Below are 23,254 nucleotides of genomic sequence, written 5' to 3'. Positions count from 1 at the left end.
CAAAATGAACATACAAGAGGATCTTGAAAATAATATCTGATATCTTTGCTTCCGTAGATTCAGAACGACCAAACCAAAGATCTTATAAAATAGAGGATCTACCCTTACAATAAAATCTTGAAGCCATACGTCACAGTTTTGCCCCTCCTACTCTGCGGACTCCGTCCAATAAGATCGCAATGTTTTGAGCCAACAATCATGGCGGAAACGAAAGTAGCCAATCAGATGATGGCGAAAATGAGAGTAGCCAATCAGACTTACCGATGTTTGGTTGTTTATTGGCTTCATTATTTAAATAGGATGAAGATACATATAGACAGATCCTCTATTTTATAACATCCTTGGACCAAACCATCCTAATCAGAGTATGTGCAATCTTTTGAGGCACTTTGACCCCAGTACCAGTAAGTACGCCAGAAATTTTTACTTGGGGGGTGTTCAAAATAAAAGGAGGAGTGTGCTCTCAGAATAGATATAATTTTTAAACAAACTCAAACAAGAAAACAGTATATTTTGTTACGCAACTATTGTAATACTACTACTACTACTACTACTACTACTACTACTACTAATAATAATAATAATATTAATAATAATAATAATAATAATAATAATAATAATAATAATAATAATAATAATAATAATATCAGCTCTTCGCAGTGGTAGGTTCAATAATGTAAGTTCACACATTTGGGCATTTATTTTATTATTAAACTAAGTAATGCAGTTAAACCTCTCAAAACGGACATCGGTGGAACCGATTATTTGTCCATAAATGAAAGGTGTCCCTAAAAGGAAGGGTTCTCTCTCATAGCACCACACCACACATATTTATGGCATGGAAGAATAAAAAAGTTTGTCCTCTTATGAAGATGTCCACTATTGAAAGATGCCCGTTAAGAGAGGTTTTACTGTAGGAATTATCCTCCACTATTTTACCCAGTAATTACATGTGAATTGATTACATACGAATTGTTGTAATTATTTTGCAAAATTCTGCTATTATTTCAATTTATTCACCCCCAGCAAGTTTTCGTGGGTGATTTTTCCAAAATATTAATTGGGAAAAAATTCCCTTGTCCCATGCTGAAATCACATTCATTTAGTAATTAATACTGTACATAGTTCCAATTTCATTATTTTAATATTCTAACACTGTTAACGTTAATTGTTGTAATATTATTTGACCTCTTAATCTCCGTTCCTGCCCCTTCCTGGCTACGTTTGTCGCTCTGGATATCTTTCATAAGAAAATTATTCATTGATTTAGTTGTTTTTCAGAAATTCAGTTTTTCAATATTTTGTATCTTTCTGTTTTGTCTTCTTTAATATACCCTAATTGTAATAATCCCAGGGCTCATAGTGGTCTGGTCCCTTTTAAATAGTTGAAAAGTGACCAAAAATGGCCAAAAGCACACGAAAAAGTGACCAAAATCTCATCATGATCCTTTTTCCCTTTGTCAATTTCTCCATCACCTCTCTCTTTGTTAGTTGTTTTGTTTCTTTTTTACTTCTTCTTTTTGAGTTTTTTCCTTTCTCAGGTTTTCAAAGTAGACCTATGCTTTGTAGTTACGGTAAGCAGACTTAGCAGATGTAAAAGGCTTCTGAGTAAGTGGAACCAGCTCTGGCCTATTTCCGAATTTCTTCATCCCAGACATTATATTTAATTTCGCATTAAGAGTTCTCAAAAACGTGAAATATTCAAATTCATCACCTACTCTTAAGAAGAACATACAAGAAGCATAACACAATATGAACATGATGAACCACACAGATACACATACACAACGTTCAACGGAGCGTTAACTATTACGCGAGAAAACTAAAATATTATTATGATGGAAGAAAGAATAGACACAGAAGGGTTCTCAACCCCACCTTAAGAGCTTAAGCATCCACCAACCATCCACTGTGCTTTAGAAAGAATAAAAGCTGAAGTGAAAATAAAGCTGTTTCACATGTGACAGCAAGTACTGAAACTTTCAGAAGAGTAATGAATAACAAGTTTCTGCCATTTTCCATTTTTTAAATTTTTTTTTTTAGAAAACTGCCAATGCAAAACATAAATCACACGAAAAAGTCACTTTATCTGTCAAAAAAGTAACTTTTAGTGACAAATTTGAAAAAAAAAGTAACTTTTAGTGACCAACTTGAAAAAAAGTAAATTTTAGTTTTAAAAAAAGTGAGCCCTGTTCCACTCAGTGAATTTACGTGAATAAAAATATACTTTACAAAACATTAAGCTAGCGCCAAATGCGTTCCTGCATAACACTAGACTCAGTCTAAAATATATATATCATTCTTAATTCGACCGATCTCTTCATTTCTAAACACGTTTTTACTACATCCTTCTAACGTCCGACCGTTGATATACCACTTGCAGAGCAGACTCAAAACCAGCCACACAGCTTTGGGGGGCCATGAATATGTTAGGAGGGGCCAAGTCATTAAAAATTCTCTTACAAATATCTAAATTGTGCATTTTGTATTGAGAGGTCTGGAGGGGACATGAAAAATTTAGGGAGAGCCTCGTTAAAAATTCTCTTACAAATATCTAAATTGTGCATTTTGTATTGAGGTCTGGAGGGGACATGAAAAATTTAGGGAGAGCCAGGCCCTCCCTAGCCCCCCTCTGGTTGCGAGCTGTTGCAGAGTAGCACTTACCAACTGAATCTGGTATAGGCTTATCACTATATTGTCACATTTTTCCTTATTGAGGAGGAGGTAGGTGAATGACCGCTCAAGACGTTGCCAATTCCAGTCATCTGCATCTGTACATCAATCTCTTTTTTCGTAAAAGACCGCGGAGCCCAGAAGGGTAGATATCAGCGGTCTGTTTTGTCAATTGTTTCGATCGAAACACCTCCCGAAACAGTGAGGTCATGTGGTTCTCGAAGCCGTACATGAGAACGAGGTCGCTTCGTACTATTTTGAAGTGAAATAAAATAAATAAGAATATTGCCTTCTTTCCTAAACGCTAAACCTTTCTTAACTTGATGTAATAAATAAGATATGTGATACTGATTGATACAATTGGATTTGGGGGAGCACTCCTTTTTCATCCAGGGGTTTGTGTAAAGAAATTTGGAGGGGTGTTAGGGGGTGTTGGGGGGTGTAGATTACTCCCTGCCCAGTACAAATATTCTGTAACAGTTTGTGTCTGTTCTAATTCCCAACAGATTGTATCATTAGTTGCGGTACAAATCAACTCATCTTTAGGCTTTTCTTTTATTTAACAAATCAGGATAATCACAGAAGAATCTGAGAGGAAATATGTTAAATATATTTCTTTTCACCTCATTCCATATGAATATCCTTGAGTTATACATCTAACGGAAGAAACTGAAGAAATCAAAGTTGATGAGGGTTAGTTAAGTCAGCGAAGTTCTACGATAACTAACTACCTGAATGTTGTCATTTATGACGTTCAATTAATTAAAATTTTAATGCAAACAGTGTAACTCACTTTGTGTATTTCTCATTAGCATTGTGTATTTCATAGGATATACCTTAGTCCTCACTAATTAACATCAATATTCCATCCATCAGTTGTATTTTGTTTATTTATTTGGCATTCAAAACAGACTTCTCTCAAAATATTTGACTAGGGATTTGCACAAATTAAGAAGCTGTAAGATTTAAAAAAAAAAAAAAAGAAAAACGAAGAAGCATGTTATGGCACCGAGATTGAAGTCAACTTTTGTAAACAAAATAAAATAGTTTTAAAATATTTAGACAATTATTACTTACTTTATAAGATGAATAAGTAATTCTTGTTATTAAAAACAACACTTTTGTTTATTATTTCTCGCTTTTCCACACTAACGTTTACACTTGAAACATCATAATCCAAAGTAAGCAAACGATTTCAGAATCTCTCAGTTCGAACGAATTCAGAATTTATTTTAGATGTCACGTCACATTCCGTCTATCAAACACCAAACTTATCATGAAGTTAGTCTTAAGAATTATGAAGTTAGTCTTTTGATACCGTAGATGAAACTAATAAGTATTCTTCCTTATTTTTGCCAAACGAAAGTAGTATTTGTCATTTTAGTAGAAAAGTTTCACGCTAAAGTATGTTCATTATACATCTCAGTCTTCAAATACACTAATACTCTAATACAAGTACCAAAGAGGTCATACTTCGCACTAGTCTGTGACATCTAGAGACCGTTGCACAAAAACACTTACATACATCATATTTGTCTTTATCATTACTAGATGGAAGCATAGTAAATACCACATTCTTAGACCTGATACCCAGAACTTCCACGACAATAAAAGATACGGGTCACCGCATTAAATTTTCCCATTTTCACTTCTAAAATTGAATCATATCACGCTGTAGTTACTGAAACAATTGTTTACGAAATATGGACGAAATTGTGATAGGCGTTTTCAGAAAACTTTCTGTCGAAAAAATTCGCTCCTAAAAGCAAACTACCCCTTGTGGATCTTTTTCATGTGAAATAACTTATGCATATTGTAGGACTATTAATTGAATATTTATGAAATAAGAACAAAGTCAACTTAAGAGTAGGGGTTGGGGTGGCTAAGTGGTAGAGCGTTCACCTCTGGTGCTTGGGGTCCCGGGTTCGATCCCAGCTCCAGCCAGGTGAATTCTGTGGTGGGCAAACATCGTGTGCGTGAGTTTTCTCGGGGATCTCCCACTTTCTTTATTCTGCCATTTCATTCATTATTCATCATCACCGTTTCCTTTAGCCTGACCGGCATAACCGTAGGACGTAAAACTCAAAGATTTCATTTTTCATTTCAACTTAACAGTTCGGAAAAAAAAAACACTTAGGAGTAAACTATACCACTTTTTCATGACTAGTGATTTAAGGCATATTTTATATGTTCATTAATGAAACGATTATTTACGAAATACGAAGAAACTTGATTGAAAAGTTCTACAGAAAGTAATCCGAAAATTAAACCTCACTAACAAGAGAAAACTATCCCTTGAAAAGTTTCAAATGAATAATGATTTATATCGTATTGTAGACTTGTTAATGGAACATTTATCTATGAAACATGAACAAAATTTCCTGACTCGATTTTTGTGAAAATTGCACCCGAAATTACTCACCCTCCAACGGTAAACAACTCCTTGTAATTTTTTAAAAAATAAAAATTAGTTTATTTGATTTTCTAGATTTGTTATTGGAATATTTATTTGTGAATTATAAACAAAATTGCCTGACCTGTTTTTGAGTAAATCCTCCGTAAAGAGCTCATTCCCGAGAATAAATGACTTCTGGTTTTTTCCCAGAGAAACGATTAACACTATATAGTTCTTAATGAAATATTAAGTTACGAAAAATAAACAAAATTGTTTAAACTGTTTCCGAGAGAATCACAAATTTTCATTTTAACTCTTCACTAAATTAGCCTTATTTTGGATGGAATAGATTTTTTTAAAAAAGTGTAGAATCTCATAAAATTCTTAGACTTAAAATTGAGTCCAGATACTTTTTATTTAACTCGAAAAATCACTTTTTATCAGCTTTAGGGTCCATGAAAAGCTCGAATTCGATTTTTTTACGAGCACCATAATCTACTTTTTTCTCCCTCCTTCGTCGCTAGAAAGTAAGAAAAAATATAGTTTTCAAATGCCACATATAACATTAAAATGTAAAATGTTTAGTTTGGAGACGGTAGAAATTTAAGTTTAGTGTGAAAAAAAATGTAGAATATGAAATAAGACCCTGACCTAGATCCACCACTGGACATAATGAGTCTTCAATAAATGTAAAATCAGTTTTAATTTTCAAATTTTAGCCATGTTATCTATTTAACCAAGGAAGTTCATGCTGAGGAAATATGTTGTGAATTTTATAAAATCTTGGTTTAAAAGGATAATAAATGTATTAAATATTTGTGACAGGTTTTTGTAATTTATGTATTACTGCATAGATTTTTAAAACCAAATTCTTTGCAAATAAGACATCAAACTTCATGGGCAGCTGTATAAATTGTCCAAATTTCAACTCTACATGCCAAGAGAATAATCCGGCATTCTTAAGGAAACCAACTAGATGGCGAGAAACTCTTTGGAGAAAATGGTTTTGATCGTCCAACAGCACTACCGAATCAAATGCGTCATCAGCTTAATCATGGTATTAACCGCGTGCTATGTTTGTCCGCTCAGCGAACAGTTACCGATCTATTGTTGCATTTGTTTGTATACTATAGTGCTGTTTAGGACTACCTCAGGAGAGTAATGGTCCCGGAAGTAGGAACGAAAAACACAGTTCTGATTGGTTGACATCCATTTCTACCACGTTGCATTCAAATAGCAGAAATCAAACGATTATTTTTGTCGGTCTTCGTGGCAGAGTGGGCTAGCGCTATATGGTAGCAATGAAAACCTCTTCTGGCGTGAGTTCAAACCCGGGCCGAGGAAAGTTTCTTCTTACATTTTTATAACACTTTTTAAATTAAAATAATATGGAAATAATACTCAAAAAAGTTATTTACTTACTTTTGTGGAGATAAGTAGTAGTAATAGTAGGAACGGGTTAAAAGCCCCACAGGACTCGTTTTGTTCCCCTTGTACTCCATGATATAAATTTTGGACCAGCTTAAAACAGCTGGTTAGGATAGCGCGAAAAACAGCCGGCTAAAGTAGCGCGCGAAAAAAACGTACTTCGGGAGCATTACTCTCCCAAGCGGGTCGTTGGAGGATCAAAGTCTGTTGCTGCAAAATGCATTTCGCCATCTATTGGTTGATATTACGAGTGTTGAATTATTCTCTTAGCATATAGAGCTCATGCATCTCCATCCAATCAGGGGCCGATCCAGGACGGACTCCTGGAGGCGGCGGTGGGTTGTAATACTGCTACTTAGAGCTACTTTTAAGAGCTCCACACTCTGGGATAGGTTTAATTTATATATAAAGTAACAAAGTTTTCTCTTTTCTTGGGGGGGGGTGGGCGATCGGGTCGCCCCTGCACCCACTTCTGTTACTTTGTAGACTGCCCGTGAAGTTTGATGCTTTTACATACAAATAGAAAGGAAATATACGCTTTACTTTTGGATAGTCCTTTTCTTAACAACCTATATTTTAATAAATGCTAACCCAACCCCTCTTTCTTTTCACATCTTTTGTTCCCTCCCAGAACAAAAATTAAAAAGAAAACACTGAAACACATCTTAAATTATTTAAAATAAGCCCTAATACCAAATTTCATGTCTCTAAGTCAAAAGATTCCGAGATGTGCCCATTTTATTACACTATGGTCATCTGACAATGATTGTAATTCCGTCCCTTTTTTCTGCTCACTTCATTTTCCTCTCTTTATGACCTGCAGGGTCTATTCCTTACCTGGTCCCATTCGGGATAAGCTAATTCATATACCCTTCTGAGTTCGAGTCTTGTTCGATACGCCTTACCTGCGGTGGATTTTAGCAGTTGATGGAAAGAGGACATTCGCCAGACAGCTGACAACACTAAAATAAAACATGCGCAAACCTCCAAGCAGGATCTCGAACCAATGCGACACTCAATTGAGGTTGCGACTTCGGGCGCCCACCGTCCTCACCACGCCTGCTGACATCAACAAAATAATCACAAGTAGTTAGATGGAAAATCCACCATTTCAGTAGTGATTTGCGTGGAGCACACAGTAAAGGTGATTGCAAACCAAACATGTACAATATGTAACTTTTATTCAATTAACACAAGTTATGTGTAATACTTACGTATACAATATTATTACATATTATTATAAAATTTACTCAACGTACGCTAGCACATCATAAGCCCATAACGATTTTCATGCGCAAATATTACGAAGAAATAATAGTGAATTATTGATTTCTTTCTTTCTTAAAGAAAATAATGGACTGTGAATGCCGGCTAAAACTTTTAAATTATACGATGCACAAACACTTACACACGCTACCTATTCACACTAAATTTCGTTGCACTGGAAATTGATGGTTTTGGGGGGGGGGGTTACGTAGTTATTCCCATTGGTAAAATTTCTCGTAGATGTTTGTAGTCTGATCAATGATCATAATTTAGGCTCCGTTTTAGTTCTTCTTTCTCAACTGCATATATATTTTGCTATTTATTCCTTAGGGTTCCATGTTCACAAATCATTGGCTTTTGGCGTCGTGAATGTCAAGTGCTGTTTTCATAGATTTTTTGGTTTTGCACAAATATTACGTTTACCTACTTACTTTGACGTTACTTTGTTTGATACCTAACTGGATTTACAATCCTTTAGTAGATGATGGAAGAAACCTTAGATTCTTAGCGAACACGACGTATGCAGAACAATTCAGCCAGCAGCCATTTTCGAGTACACCCGCGCCTTCTTACTGAGCGTCAGTAAGCTTGCGCTACTCATAACAAAGAAATATTTTAAAAATATCAATAGTAAATGTTTTTTTATAAGAAATATACATATCGAAAGGTGCTAAATGAGTTCACCATTAAGGCGAAATAATTGAAATGTTAAAAACAATAAAAGTGAGTCTCGATGATGTTTGAATTCGACGAACTATGTTTTGCATCATTTTGACCACACTGCACCTCTTTTGTTCGGTGAACAGGAAACGCAAATCACTACTCACAGGGCTTCCAACTCATGGAAAAGGATAAAACTAGAACACAGTTTGCGTCGACGAACAGTACATGGAGCCTCATTCCAATTCAGCCAACAGTAACTGGGAAATTTAAAATGGAATGGGAGTGAGGGGGGGGCTACACGCTCACATCTTCTAGGTAAAATATTTAAAAAAACACTGAAATGCGTGTCTAATTATTTTAAATTAAAAATCCATATATCAAATTTTCTGTCTCTAATCTTCAGAATTTCCGAGATATGAACATTTTAATGTAAAATTTACCACCCTTATTTCCTCCCTTTCCGCGTTGAATATCCAAAAATCCTTTCTTGATGGTGCCTTGGATCACGAATCCTATGTACTGGTCAAAATTCAATTTTCTAGCTTATCGATTTGGCTTGGGCATCGATCAGTCAGTCAGGCAATGTCATTCAGAACTTCTTTTATATAGAAAGATAACATATTACTATAAAATCAATACAGATATTATGTGCTAATTTCTATTCCAAACCAATCAGAACGCGTAGAATAAGGTATTTATTGTAAGTACTGGAACTTTTGATCCTAACCAAAAAAAAAATAGTACTGAGTATAGTTATATAGCTAGAGAAACCAAAATAACCAAATTAAATTAAAACAGCATATTTTGTCATCAGAATAAAAAAGTAATGAATCTCATTTGTATTTACGTTTATTTTCAGGGTGCTTTATGTGGATCTATATTTAGTTTGTTCTTTGTATTTTGGATTGGAATTGGAGCCCAGGCAGCACAAACTTCTGGACAAATTGTGGTTCCTCGAAAGCCTACGTCTATTCTTGGTTGTCCATATAACACTACGTTCACTTCACAAATGCCTTTGCCTAGGTATGGTAACAAATTTATTCTAAGTATCAAATAATTAACTTTATTGATAACATTATATGAGTTTTCAAATAATGAACTGGACCTACTGTAGAAAGAAAACTAACCGCAAGTTGGGCTGTACCCTATATTAATAAACATACAAGATAAATAAATAAAACCCTGAAGAGTGGAATCAGGCTTACCAACCATACGATAATTTATCATATACGATAATTTAAGTAAATGCTATATACGATAATGTCCTTGTGATAATAGGTGCATATACCATAATTTTAGAACACACATTTTTTTTTGTTTGTTTTTGAATGTGCAAATAAATTGTAAATGTGCATTAAAATTATAAAACATACACTCTGAGGTTTTTAACAGTCATTCTCGTTAAAATAAAACAATAGCGATTTGTGAATTGGCAAATGGCAACCCTGCATCCATTCTTAAATACAACTACGATTATAATAGGGTTGAAATATTGTTATTGTTCAGAGTATTGTTAATTAGAATTTAAAACGTGGTGAGGAACTCCAATTTGGAGGTCGAAACTGAAGATTACTATTTTAGATAAGTTTATTATATATTATTGCGATTATTAGCATTATTATTCTTGTTTCTACAGTTGTCACGTGCATAACGAATATATGATATTTTTTCATGTACTTACGATAATTTTAAGGACGAAAATCGTAAATTTTGTTTGTCTGAAGTTGGCAATTCTGTGCGGTATATAGTAGTATGCTCTAACAGGTTAAAATGAAGTCTCCAGATCAGGCTCGCAACCAGCCACAGAGGTTTGGGGGGGGGGGCATGGATATGTTAGGAGGGCCAAGTTATAAAAATTATCTTACACATAGCTAAACTGTGTTTTTTGTATTAATAATAGCATTTTGTGTTAAGGTCTAGGTGGGCCACGAAAAGTTTAGGGGGACGAGGCCCACCTAGCCCCCCTCTAGTTGCGGGCCTGCTCCAGATTGAGATAGAATTGTTAGACCCTAAAATTTAGCTATTTGAATGGCAGACGGAAGGTGAATGTTATTTATTTTACTAAATCAGCAATTTTACACTATATTAGAACAAAATGCAAAAACTGAAATGAACAGAGAAAAGTCACATAGCTAAAAATCAAGGTTTAATCGTTTCAAACTAAGGAAATAAAAACTATCTAGTGTAGTAATTGTTGTATACAAGAATCAGTGTATTAGGGAAGTTTTCTTCTCCCGGTTTGAAGTGATAAAACTAATTTTTACCAGTGTGGCTTCCCCTATGACCCGCCTCTATAAATTTCTAGTTTTACGTCCCAGCTTTATGTTCTTTAGGCTAATGGAGACTGGTAGCTCCATCCACTTCACTCCAAAGCATTCACTTTACATCATAACGACAGTGTTGCTAGAAGTTTCGAACCCAGATTTCCTCCCAGCTGCTTGAAAATTTCTGTTGTGGCATAATAAATCCCTTCCTCTTCCGAAATACGTTTGGCAGGAAATTGTATGGGTGTGGAGATGTACTACAAAAAAGTATATACAGTATGTATATATTCGTGAATATGGCAATCTTAACATGATGTGAAGTGAATTTCTTGTGTTTCATTGCTTATTCTTAATATGTTTCTCTTCGATACACCATCTCCCTTAGCCTCGGAGCATAATCATGCATATTATTAGAAAATCTTGAAAACATATTTTTTTCTTATTTTTCTATATTACACAAGACTTTTCTTCCTCGTAATCCTAGTTTAACCGAGAGACGTAAGCCATTCACGTCGCTTACAGCGTGTAAAGAGGCACTCCCTTTAATGAGCTCTAAATATGAGGAAACTGTGCCACGATAACCTGCTAGTATTGCAACTTTTTGTTTAGCAGGATACATTTGCCGTGCATGTGTAAATCGACAGTTTCTCAAATCCAAATTCACGCATGTAACAATTTAAGAATAATAGAAAGAATTGAATCTTATCGATATCTCGATAGTCATAACCCACACAGCAATGAAATATTTTCAAAACGTTTCTAAAACGTGCCATCATTTTCCTTCAGAAAATGTATCCTACTTCCCTTAAGGAAATATATTCCATATGTTGTTGAAAACATTTTCCACATAATATTGAAAATATTCTCTGAATACACTCAAAAACGTTGTAGAAATATTTTATACGCCGTTAGAAAAGTTTTCCTAAAAATGTTTCCTGTACGATTTCCAAACATTACTGAAAATGTATTTGAAACGTTTTATACAATGTTAACGGAATGGTTTTTAAAATGTTTCTCATGGAATATTTTAAAATTATTTACCAATAACGCAGACAATATTTTCCTACATATGCCAAAATATTTTCTTTACATGACAAAATATATTTAGTGAATATTTTTTGTACATCACAGAAAATATTTAAAGAATAGTTTCTGTGCATGACAAAATATTTAGGGAATATTTTGTGTACATGACAAAATATTTACAGAATATTTTCTGTACATGATAGAACCCAAAGCCCATAGGCCAATTCGGTTACTACTGCAGATACGAAAACAAGGTAAGATACAGAAGGAAATTTTTAAAATGCAGCAAGTTTTGTTTTTATATTAGTATACCGCCCAATAGTAACGAAAAGTACAACGCTGCCACTGTTGGACAACACCGAATGAAAGAAAGTGTGGTTTGAAATTATTTGAACCAAAGGGAACGGAAAGACACAATGAAAAATATAGTGCAAGACCCAATTTCGCGTCCTTCGTATCTGCTCCTCCCCCCCCCCCCTCAACACCGTGGTTGCTACGCCTCTGGCGTGGATGTTGCATTTGCATGTTTATCCTTCACTGTGTCTCCTTTCAATTCTTGTCGGTGTAGCTAATTTCAAACCACACATTCTTTCATTCGTGTAGCCCGACATGATGTATGGTAACGCATTTTCTTTATTGAGCGGTACACTAGTACAAAAACAAAAGTGTTGCTGAAATTTAAAAGAGTCCTTACATATCTTACCGTGTTTCCATACCTGCAATAGTAACCGAGTTGGCCTATGGGCTCCGGACTTTTGCGTCACTCTGCATATACGGTATAACGGCTTCTTGCTGGGAACAAATAGTGGGTTGAAAACAAGGCGGCCAGGCTGTGACATAGCAGCTGGAAGAAAACATAAGATTCTTCTGTACAATTTTACCTGCTTAGACGTCTTTGCCTCACTCTGTCTTCATGACGAGGAACCATTGCGGCCCACAGACTCAGACCAAAAAATAAATAAATAAATAACTAAAAACAAAATAAAAATAAAATACTACTACTACTACTACTACTACTACTACTACTAATAATAATAATAATAATAATAATAATAATAATAATAATAATAGTGTAAATTATAACTACAATGTAAACAGTGTAATGTAATAAACAGTGTAATGTCAACTTGCTCTCATAATTTTAAGCATTTTTTTTTTTTAACTCAAAATCTTATTTACACACAAAATGTTTCTGGGTGTTTCACTGGTACTACTGGTATGTGGACACGCCGTGCATATATGTTGGGGTGTCTTATGTGACTTACGACATTCAAACTGCACATCAGTGTGTTCACAATCGTCGCCTGCCAGTTTTGAAAGCGGCTGTATTGGATTTTTTTTTTTTTTTTTAATACGAAAAGGATTGAAGTTTAGACATCCATTTCAAGAAACAATTGTTGGCAATCCTTTTCCTATCTTAAAAATAATAAATCCAATATAGCCGCTTTGTAAACTGGCACGCGATGATTGTGAAGGCTCTAATTTGCAGTCTGAACCTCGCAACATCACATAAGACACCCCAACATACATAGACGGCGTGGCCACATACCAGTAGTAGCAGTGGAACACCCAGAAGCATTCTGTGTGTAAAAAAGATTTTGAGTTAATAATAATAATAAAAGCAGCTTAAAATTATGAGAGCAAGTTAACATTATGTAGTTATAATTTACACTGTACACTATAATAAATATACATCTATATAAGTTTATATCGGTTAGTAGTTAAATAAAAATATAAATGTACACTATTCTGGCTTTATTTATTTAAATTCTCTTCAGCAGAATCTTCATGCTGCTCGTATTATTTGTTTCTATACATTAAGAACAATTTTCTCAAATATCAGAAATTCACATTTCAACTTGTAAACACTTGTTCTAGAAAATTATGTCACTGACACTAATTTAAAAAAATCAACAACAATATTTATGTGTTGCTGAAAATATGTTCTACAAATCTACGGCGCATGGGGAATAGATCTTTTCACGAAATGTCACTTTTTGCAACTTTCAAGAAATATTACATTGTTGAATAACCAGAAAACGTATTTGCTTCTTTATAATGTCACTTTTGATTACCACAACTAACTATAAATTCGACGCTGCGAATTGTCAGTTAAAGTTCTGTGGAACTGCAGCTGAATTCTTAACTGATCTTCTTGTTCGTCTCTGTATGGCATGTTGAAGCCAAATACCAATAATCTACGCGATCTCATCGTTAGTTACGTTTGTCTTGTGTTACACAGTTTCTGAAAATAAAAATAATAGGCAGCGTTTAATAACATAATAACAGCAGGGAATGATTAAAGATCAATTATTACATCTTAAACTTACAAAAATATTTAAAATGTTTGTGTAGGACCTACAGCAGCTTGTGAAGACAATATTGTGTTACAAAAGTAACATCCTGAAGAAAATGTAAATGGCAAGGAAGACAACAGCTACAGCTGAAAGTGACATACCTTAGACTGTAGCTTAATTACGGACGTTGTAACATGTTGAAGCGGTCACACATTTATTTTTAAAAAGTATAGCATCTTATAAATATTAAACCTAATATTAAAAAATAATAATAATAAAAATAATTTGAAAACATGTGGCAGTATTTGAGTTGATGAAGAACTAGCGTCTCATTCCGAATGCTCTGATCTCAAATCTGGACCCGATCATCCTTTTTCCCTCAGTCGTACCAGGTGAATGCCGAGGTGGTTACTAAGGCCTTGATGACCGCTACCTTGCTTGATTTCTTTCCCCACGGAGCAGGCCATACATATTATTTTGCCTTATACAAATGAATAATTTTGATAACGTTGCATTGCAAAGAATACAAAAAATCGCGAATATAGGAATGAATCATGAAATGCTCAAGAAAACTACCAACATGACAGAACAATTCAGTAAAAGGGTGAAATGATAGGTAAGGGGAAAAAACAAGGAATGTCCATGTGTGTGCTTTATTGGGTACTTTGTCCTATGTGATGGTGACTTTTGGTACTATTTGCCTGTATATATATATATGCATCCGTAGATGTAAAAATATCTATGTAAAAACATGCAAAAGATTTGATTAAGCCTATGCCTTTTTACGAGATTTTCGATATTAAAACACCGTTTTCTCAAAAATATAATTTTGTGACATTCCTTCTATTTTCCCCTTACCCTTCAAATATACTCTATACATGTTCAACTCTCTCTTTCACGGACACTTAAGTGGAACGTGTCACTTGAAGATGGGAAAATTGCGCATTTTGCTAAAATAAGGATTTTTAAAGTGTTTTAAATGTTATAACAGCGCTTGTAGTACATGCTTTTGGGAAATAAAGTTTACAGGAAGATGATTCTGAGAAGTATTCATGGCACAATAGTATGTATTTAAAGCGAAGAAAAAATAAAAAGGGCGCCAGAAAGTTTTTTTTTTTTTTTTTTTTTTTTTTTTTACAATACTTTAAACATAGTGTATCCCTCTTCAAATGACAACTTCTATGATTCTTTCCACTCTGAATCTAAGGTACGGCTTTTTTAATGCATTCAGTGCATTCAGAACTTTATAAAGGTCTTACGTTGAAAAAAATGGAATCTTTAAGTTTAACATCCCACGATTATGCGGTTACGCTAAAGGAGATGATGATAATGAGAAATGAGTGAAATGGTAGAATGAAGAAAGTGGAAGGAAACGGGAGAACCCCGAGAAAACCCACGAGCACGGTATTTGCCACCACAAAGTCCACACGGCGCGAGCTGGGATCGAACCAGGGACCCCAAGCACTGGAGGTGAACGCTCTACCACTGAGCCACCGCGCCCCGGGTCTTACGTTGAATGTTGTATATCTTAGCGCGAAAGCAACTAATTCGCCCAAGGAAAGTCCAAAATCTAATAAGAACCACTTCCAATCACTTGATCACCTTAATTGCACCAATAATATACCAACCAAAAGCTCAAAAACCCAGGTGGGTTTTTCCGGGCTGGGCCCAAGTGGGCAAACCATGAACACAATACAATACACACACACACACACACACACACATACATATATATATATATATATATATATATATATATATATATACGCCAATCGCAAAAGAATAATTGTAATCTTTCGGCAAATCTAGTCTGATGGCCCCCTTTAATTTTATATATGCCAGGTGAAATATTTACATGTCGCCTGCCGCAAACCATTTAAGAGAAAATAAGAAAATTAGCGAAAGAATTATAATTTTTCAACAATTATTTCGAGCGGCACGCCAATAGTAAACCTGCAGGCAGAATTAGGTAATACTCAAGCAGACTGTTTTACCAAATTTTGACGCATTTCTTACATCTTCCGGTTTCTTTTTGCAGAACATGCACTAAACGAAAAGAAATCCTTAAGTTTAATATCCCACGGTTAGGCTAAAGGAGACGGTGATAATGAGAAATGAAGAAAGTGGGAGGAAACGGGAGAACCCCGAGAAAACCCACACGGCACGAGCTGGGATCAAACCAGGGACCCCAAGCACCGGAGGTGAACGCTCTATCACTGAGCAACCGCGCCCCCCTATGTACTAAATGAGGAGCTCTAAAAGAAAAAGCGAAACAACTTCTGTTAGGTGGCCAGTAAAAAAGCACGCATGCTATCTGAGTCAGGGCAGAAGCACAGCAGGGGGGCTCGAGCGACAGCGTAGCGAGCAGGCACGTCAGCGACAAGGCAGGGGGGTACGCATAAACGAGGATGGTGCAAAAACATTTACAATATTTGTAATTATTCTTATCTTCAAAAACACTTAATTTCGATCCTAAAAAAAAAAAAAAATACCTTTCACAGCTAATACACGAGTGTTACACCGCCTTTCTTTCTTACCTTTACGACAGAAAATAGTATATGTAGGGCTATTGCCTCTGTTCTGAATTTTTCTTCTTGAATAAATCTTTTCCACACTTTGCGCAGTTGATTTTACGCCTTTCACCATACCATGACTCTGTAGAAACTTTATAATCCTTCTCTCTTTATTACACAATTCTTTTTTAAAAAAAAAAAGTTTACATTACGGCCATCACAGATGTTCACAACTGACGTATGAACCGGAAATTCCCGCCGCTTACTTCTACCCTATTTGCATTCAAAATCCATTTCAATAAGCTGTGCAATGATAGAAATAACTTACATTAACACTCTCATTCCTTTACGAAAAATATTTCACATCATATTTTATCTATAAATTTTGTTCTCGGCGTAAACGTCTGCTCGAGAGAACCCAAGAATCATTATAACCCAGTGGTGTATTTAAGGGGGGCTTCCGGGCTTAAGCCCCTTGAAATTGTACTTACTATATTAAAGTAAATGAATTATCTTGGAGAACAAAGTTAGCCAAGCCCTTCTCCCGTGAAAAAAAATCGTAAATACGTCCTTAAAATGGTAATATACGCGCAATTATCGCATCACCAAAATAGAAATGTACGTGCCTACTCCCTTCGGAAGCATCCCCTCGGCCCCCCGCCTTCACCCTCCCTGACTCGGTTAGATGGCATTCGTGCTTTTTAGTAGCCCCGTAACACAGATTGGTTTGTATTTTTTGGGCTTCTTATCCACACATCAGGAATCAGTATAAATACGCAAATCGTAAAAGAATTGTAATTTTTCGACAATTAATTCTGACGGTCCCCTTGAATTTATAAGTGAAAAATTTATACGTCGCTTGGCGAAAATCATTAAATAGACAACAAGAAGGAAAGTAGCGAAAGAATTATATTTCACTAAGTATTTCGAGCAGTGCTTCTTCCAGACTTGTCTTTGGGAGGGCAGTGGCTCCCCGGAGCAGACCAAAATAATACGTTTATAATAATAACTAGAATAGCACGAGCAATGCCCCCGAAACATTACTTTTGAAAGAAACACTGCTTTCGAGTGGCACACCAGAAGTAAAACTGCACGCAGAATTATTATAACCTGTCATAAAAATGGTAATGTACGCATTTTTTTAAACTCTTTACTTTGAGCAAGGCAGTGATATTATGTTAGTACATAGTATTGCCGAATGAGCATTAGCGAGTGAAGGCGGGTTAGAGCCCCACAAGGCACGTTGTTTTCTCTTTCCTTCTTGCAGTAGCGTAGCCAGGATGTGTGTTTGGGGGGGGGCAAGTGCTGTTATAGGTATAAATAGAGAAATTACAAACACGAAAATATATAAACATAAAAATATATAAAAAATTACAAACATCAAAGTACCAAAGTACATTGTCGGACCTGTTTGGGGGGGCCCGGCCCCTCTGCCCCCCTTCCCTACGCCACTGCCTTCTTGGGAACTGTAACTGCAGAAACCGGTTCAGATCAATTGGTCATTGTCACTGCCTTGACTAAAGTAAAGACTTGCCCGCATATTTTCCCTTTTGAAGCATCCCCTCGCTCCTGCTGACCTCCAACTTCGCAATGCTCTGACTCAGACAGTATTGGTGCGGGAAGCTTCTAGAACACAGGTCCCCCATATAGGTTAATAGATGTTTCTTTTCTGTACCAAAGTAAAATATTTAATTCACATAATATTGCCGAGCGAGCGTTAGCAAGTGAAGGCGGGTTAGAGCCCCACAGGGCACGTTGATTTCTGTCTTCATTACAGATAAATGGGAAGAGGAACCTGTGTTCTACATCCCTGCCTATTGGTGCTTTTTAATGGCCACGTAGTACAGGCTGATTTATATTTTTTGCACTGTAGTTTTTACGTCATACATCCGGCAACGTATATATATACGCAAATCATAAAAGAATAACTATACTTTTTCGACAATTACTTCTGACGCTCCTTTTGAATTTTATCTAATCCATGTGACGTATTTCAAATCGCCTAGCGCAAATCTTTAGGAGACAATAAGGCTTGTGTATACCCCGCTCCCCCCAGTTCTTTGTCACCGGAACTGGAAGAGTCAGTACTACTACTACTTATATCGAGAACAGAACCAAACCAACCCCTGCGGGGCTTCTAACCCGTTCCTACTACTATTGCTACTAACTACCACCACCACTACTACTATTGCTACTAACTACTACTACTACTACTAGGCTACTATTACTACTACCGCTACTAAAGCTACTACTACTACTTATACTAAAGCTTCCTTACCGCAAGATTTACATCTTAAATCTTTATAACATGCGATTCCGATTCATTATGAACTAGTATGAATCGTTAGAATCACTATGATTCGTTAAAAATCACTGGGGGGAGCGGGCTATACTCAATCCGACAGTAAAAAGAAAATTATTAAAAGAATCTATTTTTCAGCAATTATTTCGACTGGTGAGCCAAAAGTAAACCTTCACGGTATTTTATGTATAGAGATGAAAAATAGAAATCTAGCATCCCATACCTTTAATTATTTGTAAACATAAATTTCTCGATAATACATAGTATACATGAGAACCCCCTGATCTGCGTTTCTTTTGTGTTCTATTACCATTTCTACATGAAATACCATAAATTTTCTACGTAGTGCAATATAAGAAGTACCCATGTGCACAAGACATGCGATATGCGTTAAATCCCCCCCTCCACACACACATAGTCATAGATAAAGTACAAGGGCACTACACATGCAGATATAAAGTACAGGTACGTTCTTTTTTTATTTTCGTATCAGTCGATAAGTAAATAAAAGTCGCTTTGTTACCCCCTTTGTAAGTTCGTACATACTCAATGAATAATCCCTAAAAATATGAGCGTCCTGCTTATTCGGGAACTGATGCAGCTTCATGTATACTATACAGACACTCAATCACATATACAGACAATAAAACTAAATTATTTTATGTAATCGTTATACTTACCGACTTTTCTTGTCTTTCTTTCTTTCTTTCTTCACTATTAACAGTGTTGAGGTGTGCCTCCGACTTCGGAAAAGTCTTCTTTTAGGCTATGTGTTGTGTTTGGTAGTTAAACTCAGCTGATTATTTCCGTAAGTTCCCATATATCTTCTTCAGTTAAAGGAATATTACGAGGAATATACATAATCATCGTCTTCAATATACTTTTTCTATATAAAGATATCTTCTTCAACATGACTGAATATAGTGAGATTTATTTTATTTTATTTATTTATTTTTTAAATATTCCTTCTTCTCTTGACTTGTGAATTCAACATAGCGCGCAAGGAATGCTGGTACCTTTGATAAACAAATGACGGTTGATGTAGCGATGCTAATTAGCAATCTCACACACTGGATATCATAAATTTCAAATTTTTAACAAATATATTTCTTTGGTGCTGCTATAATTAGTATATTGATTGGTAATAATGCTACTACGATACTCTCGTGAGAGAATTTATTCAACATTCGATAAAATATTCTGGAAATAATTCTAAAATATTGCGTGAAAATATTTCATTTAAGTTACAGGACAAGATAACAAACACATTTCCATACAAAATTAATAGGAGTTTTAAAAATATTTCTTACATTACGAACGAATTTATTTTTAAAATATTCGAAATATTTTAAAAATTATATTTCATATGTTTTCTTGTAACAATAGAAAAGAATGTAAATGACATGTTGGAAAACATTTTATTCTGTTTATAGGCCTATTCTGTTTCCTTTATCATGTATGTAAAACATTTTTTGTGTTACTTAGAAAACATTTTCTCTCTCAACTAGGGGTAAAAGTACGGGGGGACGCCGCCCCCACCTCGAGAAAATATATACGGCGTCTACCCAGTTCCTAAAAAAAAAAATTACAATGGGCAAAAATAGGCAGGGTGAACGGCGTGACGTCATCCGCTACCTACCGTCCCCCAACCTTTTCAGATCCACTTTTACCCCTGCTCTCAACATTGAAAACATATTACATTACATTCAACACAATATTTCTATTACAATTTGTGACAATTTTCCATACATTATTTTCCTACTAACGTTCTAAAAATGCACATCCTGTTCAGTGGCATATTTACGATTTTGTTTCGTGGAGGGAATCTTTGCTAACTTTATTCCTGAAAATGTGAAAATTGTGCAGGATATTTCATTTACTTTAATATAGTAAAACAATTTCGGGGGAGGATTAAGCCCGGAAAGCTTATTTAACGCCACTGCTTCCCGTAGTTAATTAAATGTTCTCCAAACACATTTTAAAAAACAGTTCCGGCATATATTTGGGATACTTCTCAGATATAACAAGGAATATGTTTTCTCCAGTAACGGAAGAGTATATTCTGAAAACATGTAAAAATGTTTCTATAATAGACCTATATCAGAAAATGTTGTTCACTAAAGACACAAAATATCTTCCAAAACACAATGGAAAACATTTTCTATTCATTTTTAATGTTTTCTTTTACCTGTTTTAAAGTTTTATATTCAAACTTCCATAAAATATTCTGGAAATAATACTAAAATATCATACGAAAATATTTAATTTAAGTTATAGGAGAAGATTACCAAAATACTTTTGTAAAAATTAAGTAAACCTTTTTAAAATATTTCTGAAAAATATTTCTTATATTACGAAATAATTTATTTTTAAAATATTCTAAATGTTTTTAAAAATATATATTTAATACGTTTTCTCGTAAAAATAGAAAATATTACAAATAACGTATTAGAAAACATTTTTTAAATATGTGGAATATATTTCGTTTAATTGCTTTCCGTATCATATATGGAAAACATTTTTAGTATCATTTCGAAAATATTTCCCTTCTCAACAGTGAAAACATATTAAATTAGATCCAAAACAATATTTCTAATATATTTTGTGAATATTTTCCTGGTTTTACTTTCCGGCAAGCATTCTCAAAATGTACTCCAGGTAATTTCTAAAATGTTTTACAAACATTTTTGGGAAAATATTTTCGGGAAATATTCGGAATACATTGGGGAAACCAGCATGGATATCTTCAGAGAAGGAAAATCTTTTGGAAACCAAGGAAAATATTTTCTTTTGATTGAGGAAATATTCCTTGCTGTGTGGGAAGTAATTTGGGTTGAAATTTAAAAAATCATTAAGAATTTCAATTGTATTTTTGTAATTATTTTGGATAATTTGGCGTCCCATCATTCAGAACGCCAAAAGTCTTTACAATTCGGGATGCTCTGCCTATTTCGGGACAGGTGGTAACCCTACTTGTCAGAAATTTAAAGCGTTGCAAGCAACTTAAAATTAGATTTTATTTTATTTTAGCGCCCCTTTCAGCAGTGAAACAATATAAGGGAACTACAGCTTAATGTGAGAGATCCGAACCATATGAGCTCCCGCTGGGAAGTGTACCCGGGTCTCCCTTGCCAAAAGCGCGTACGCTAATCGCTTATCCACGTGAAAGCTTAAACTTGAAATTAGAGAAAGATGGGTGGAGCTAGGAAAAGAAATAATAGCAAAAGAGTGCTGATTGATTAATGAAAATGACTGGTTTTACGGGAGAAAGTCAAATGACGTGTGATCAAGTCCGTCGGCTCAATGAGTACACTCCTATGCCCTATTTTAGATTTTAAAAAAAAATACCTATGCATAGAGATGGTACTAACAGCAATTTCTTTTCCAAGCATATTGAGTACACGAAAAGAGAAAAATCATGTCTGGTGGTGTTTACGTTAATCTAGTAGCTTCCAGACAGTGAAGCCATATCTAGCATCTTGGTGCTAGATCTAGCATAATTCACATGCATTTAGCATCTAGCATCTTGACTTTAGCATCTTGGCCAAATCTAGCATAATTTCATTCTTCCCTCTGGAGAACAGAAAAAGAACGAAAATTTAGATGGTTTAAGGACTGTCGGGAATTATTATTATTATTATTATTATTATTATTATTATTATTATTATTATTATTATTATTATTATTATTATTATTATTATTATTATTATTAGTTGAAGCGAAGGTTGGAGCAATGAAACCAGTAGTATTGAATTCAGAGAAATGTTCAAAAATAGCAAAACGTGATCCTGCAAAACACATTCACTTACCCATAGTTTTATTACTGTGAACTGCAACCTGAATGTGTGGTTATTTTGGATGTTTCTGTACCTTTCAATTTACAGCTTGAGAGGGAAGGGATATGAGCATCAGGGGACAGCTAGTTATACACTAAAAGAAATGCTTCAGGGCTGTGTCGGAAGCGGCATATTGTTCATATATTTCTTAAGATGTTATCCATTCCTACAATAGATATAAATTCGACCTTCCTGCCCTATAATGAGCCATTTACCAATTTATTTCATTATCATTCCTGACAGCGTCATATTAGTTTTGTACATGAATACAGTTAAAATATTTCATTCAAATAATGAAGATAAGTAGGGGTGGGTCTTTAAAATTAGTTAGGAAAGATAATTTGAAAATCTGGCATAATTTACAAAAATCTAGCATAATTCAGACCCGTGTTCGGCATCATCGCGAGTATCGAATGTGGCAACCCTGCTTCCAGACAAAGCGGATGACAGTAGAAAGCACCATGCAGCGAACGTAGAGAGTCATCTGTGGGAGACGTAATATCTGTCACAAAATAAAATTCATGTTTCTCGCGGGATAGTATCTTTTGTCCCTTGAAGCAATGGAAGGTATGAGAAAATCAGTTTTCATCA

The 23,254-nt window shown here is 34.9% G+C and overlaps 1 protein-coding gene across 1 annotated transcript in view; it reads left to right on the top strand.

Moving 5' to 3' along the window:
* The window catches only part of LOC145668705 (sodium-coupled monocarboxylate transporter 1-like), a 168,564-nt gene that overhangs the window by 139,809 nt on the left and 5,501 nt on the right, over positions 1-23,254 (top strand). The window contains exon 13 of the mRNA XM_081736803.1: positions 9,285-9,448. Coding sequence (XP_081592929.1) covers positions 9,285-9,448 — 164 coding nt within the window. The remainder of the gene's footprint in view (positions 1-9,284; positions 9,449-23,254) is intronic.

Source organism: Thermobia domestica, chromosome 13 (genome assembly GCF_964235325.1).
Source record: "Thermobia domestica chromosome 13, izTheDome1.hap1.1, whole genome shotgun sequence".
Classification (NCBI taxonomy): Eukaryota; Metazoa; Arthropoda; class Insecta; order Zygentoma; family Lepismatidae; genus Thermobia; species Thermobia domestica.
The sequence above is the reverse complement of the archived record's forward strand: the minus strand, read 5'-3'. Positions and strand labels throughout refer to the sequence as shown.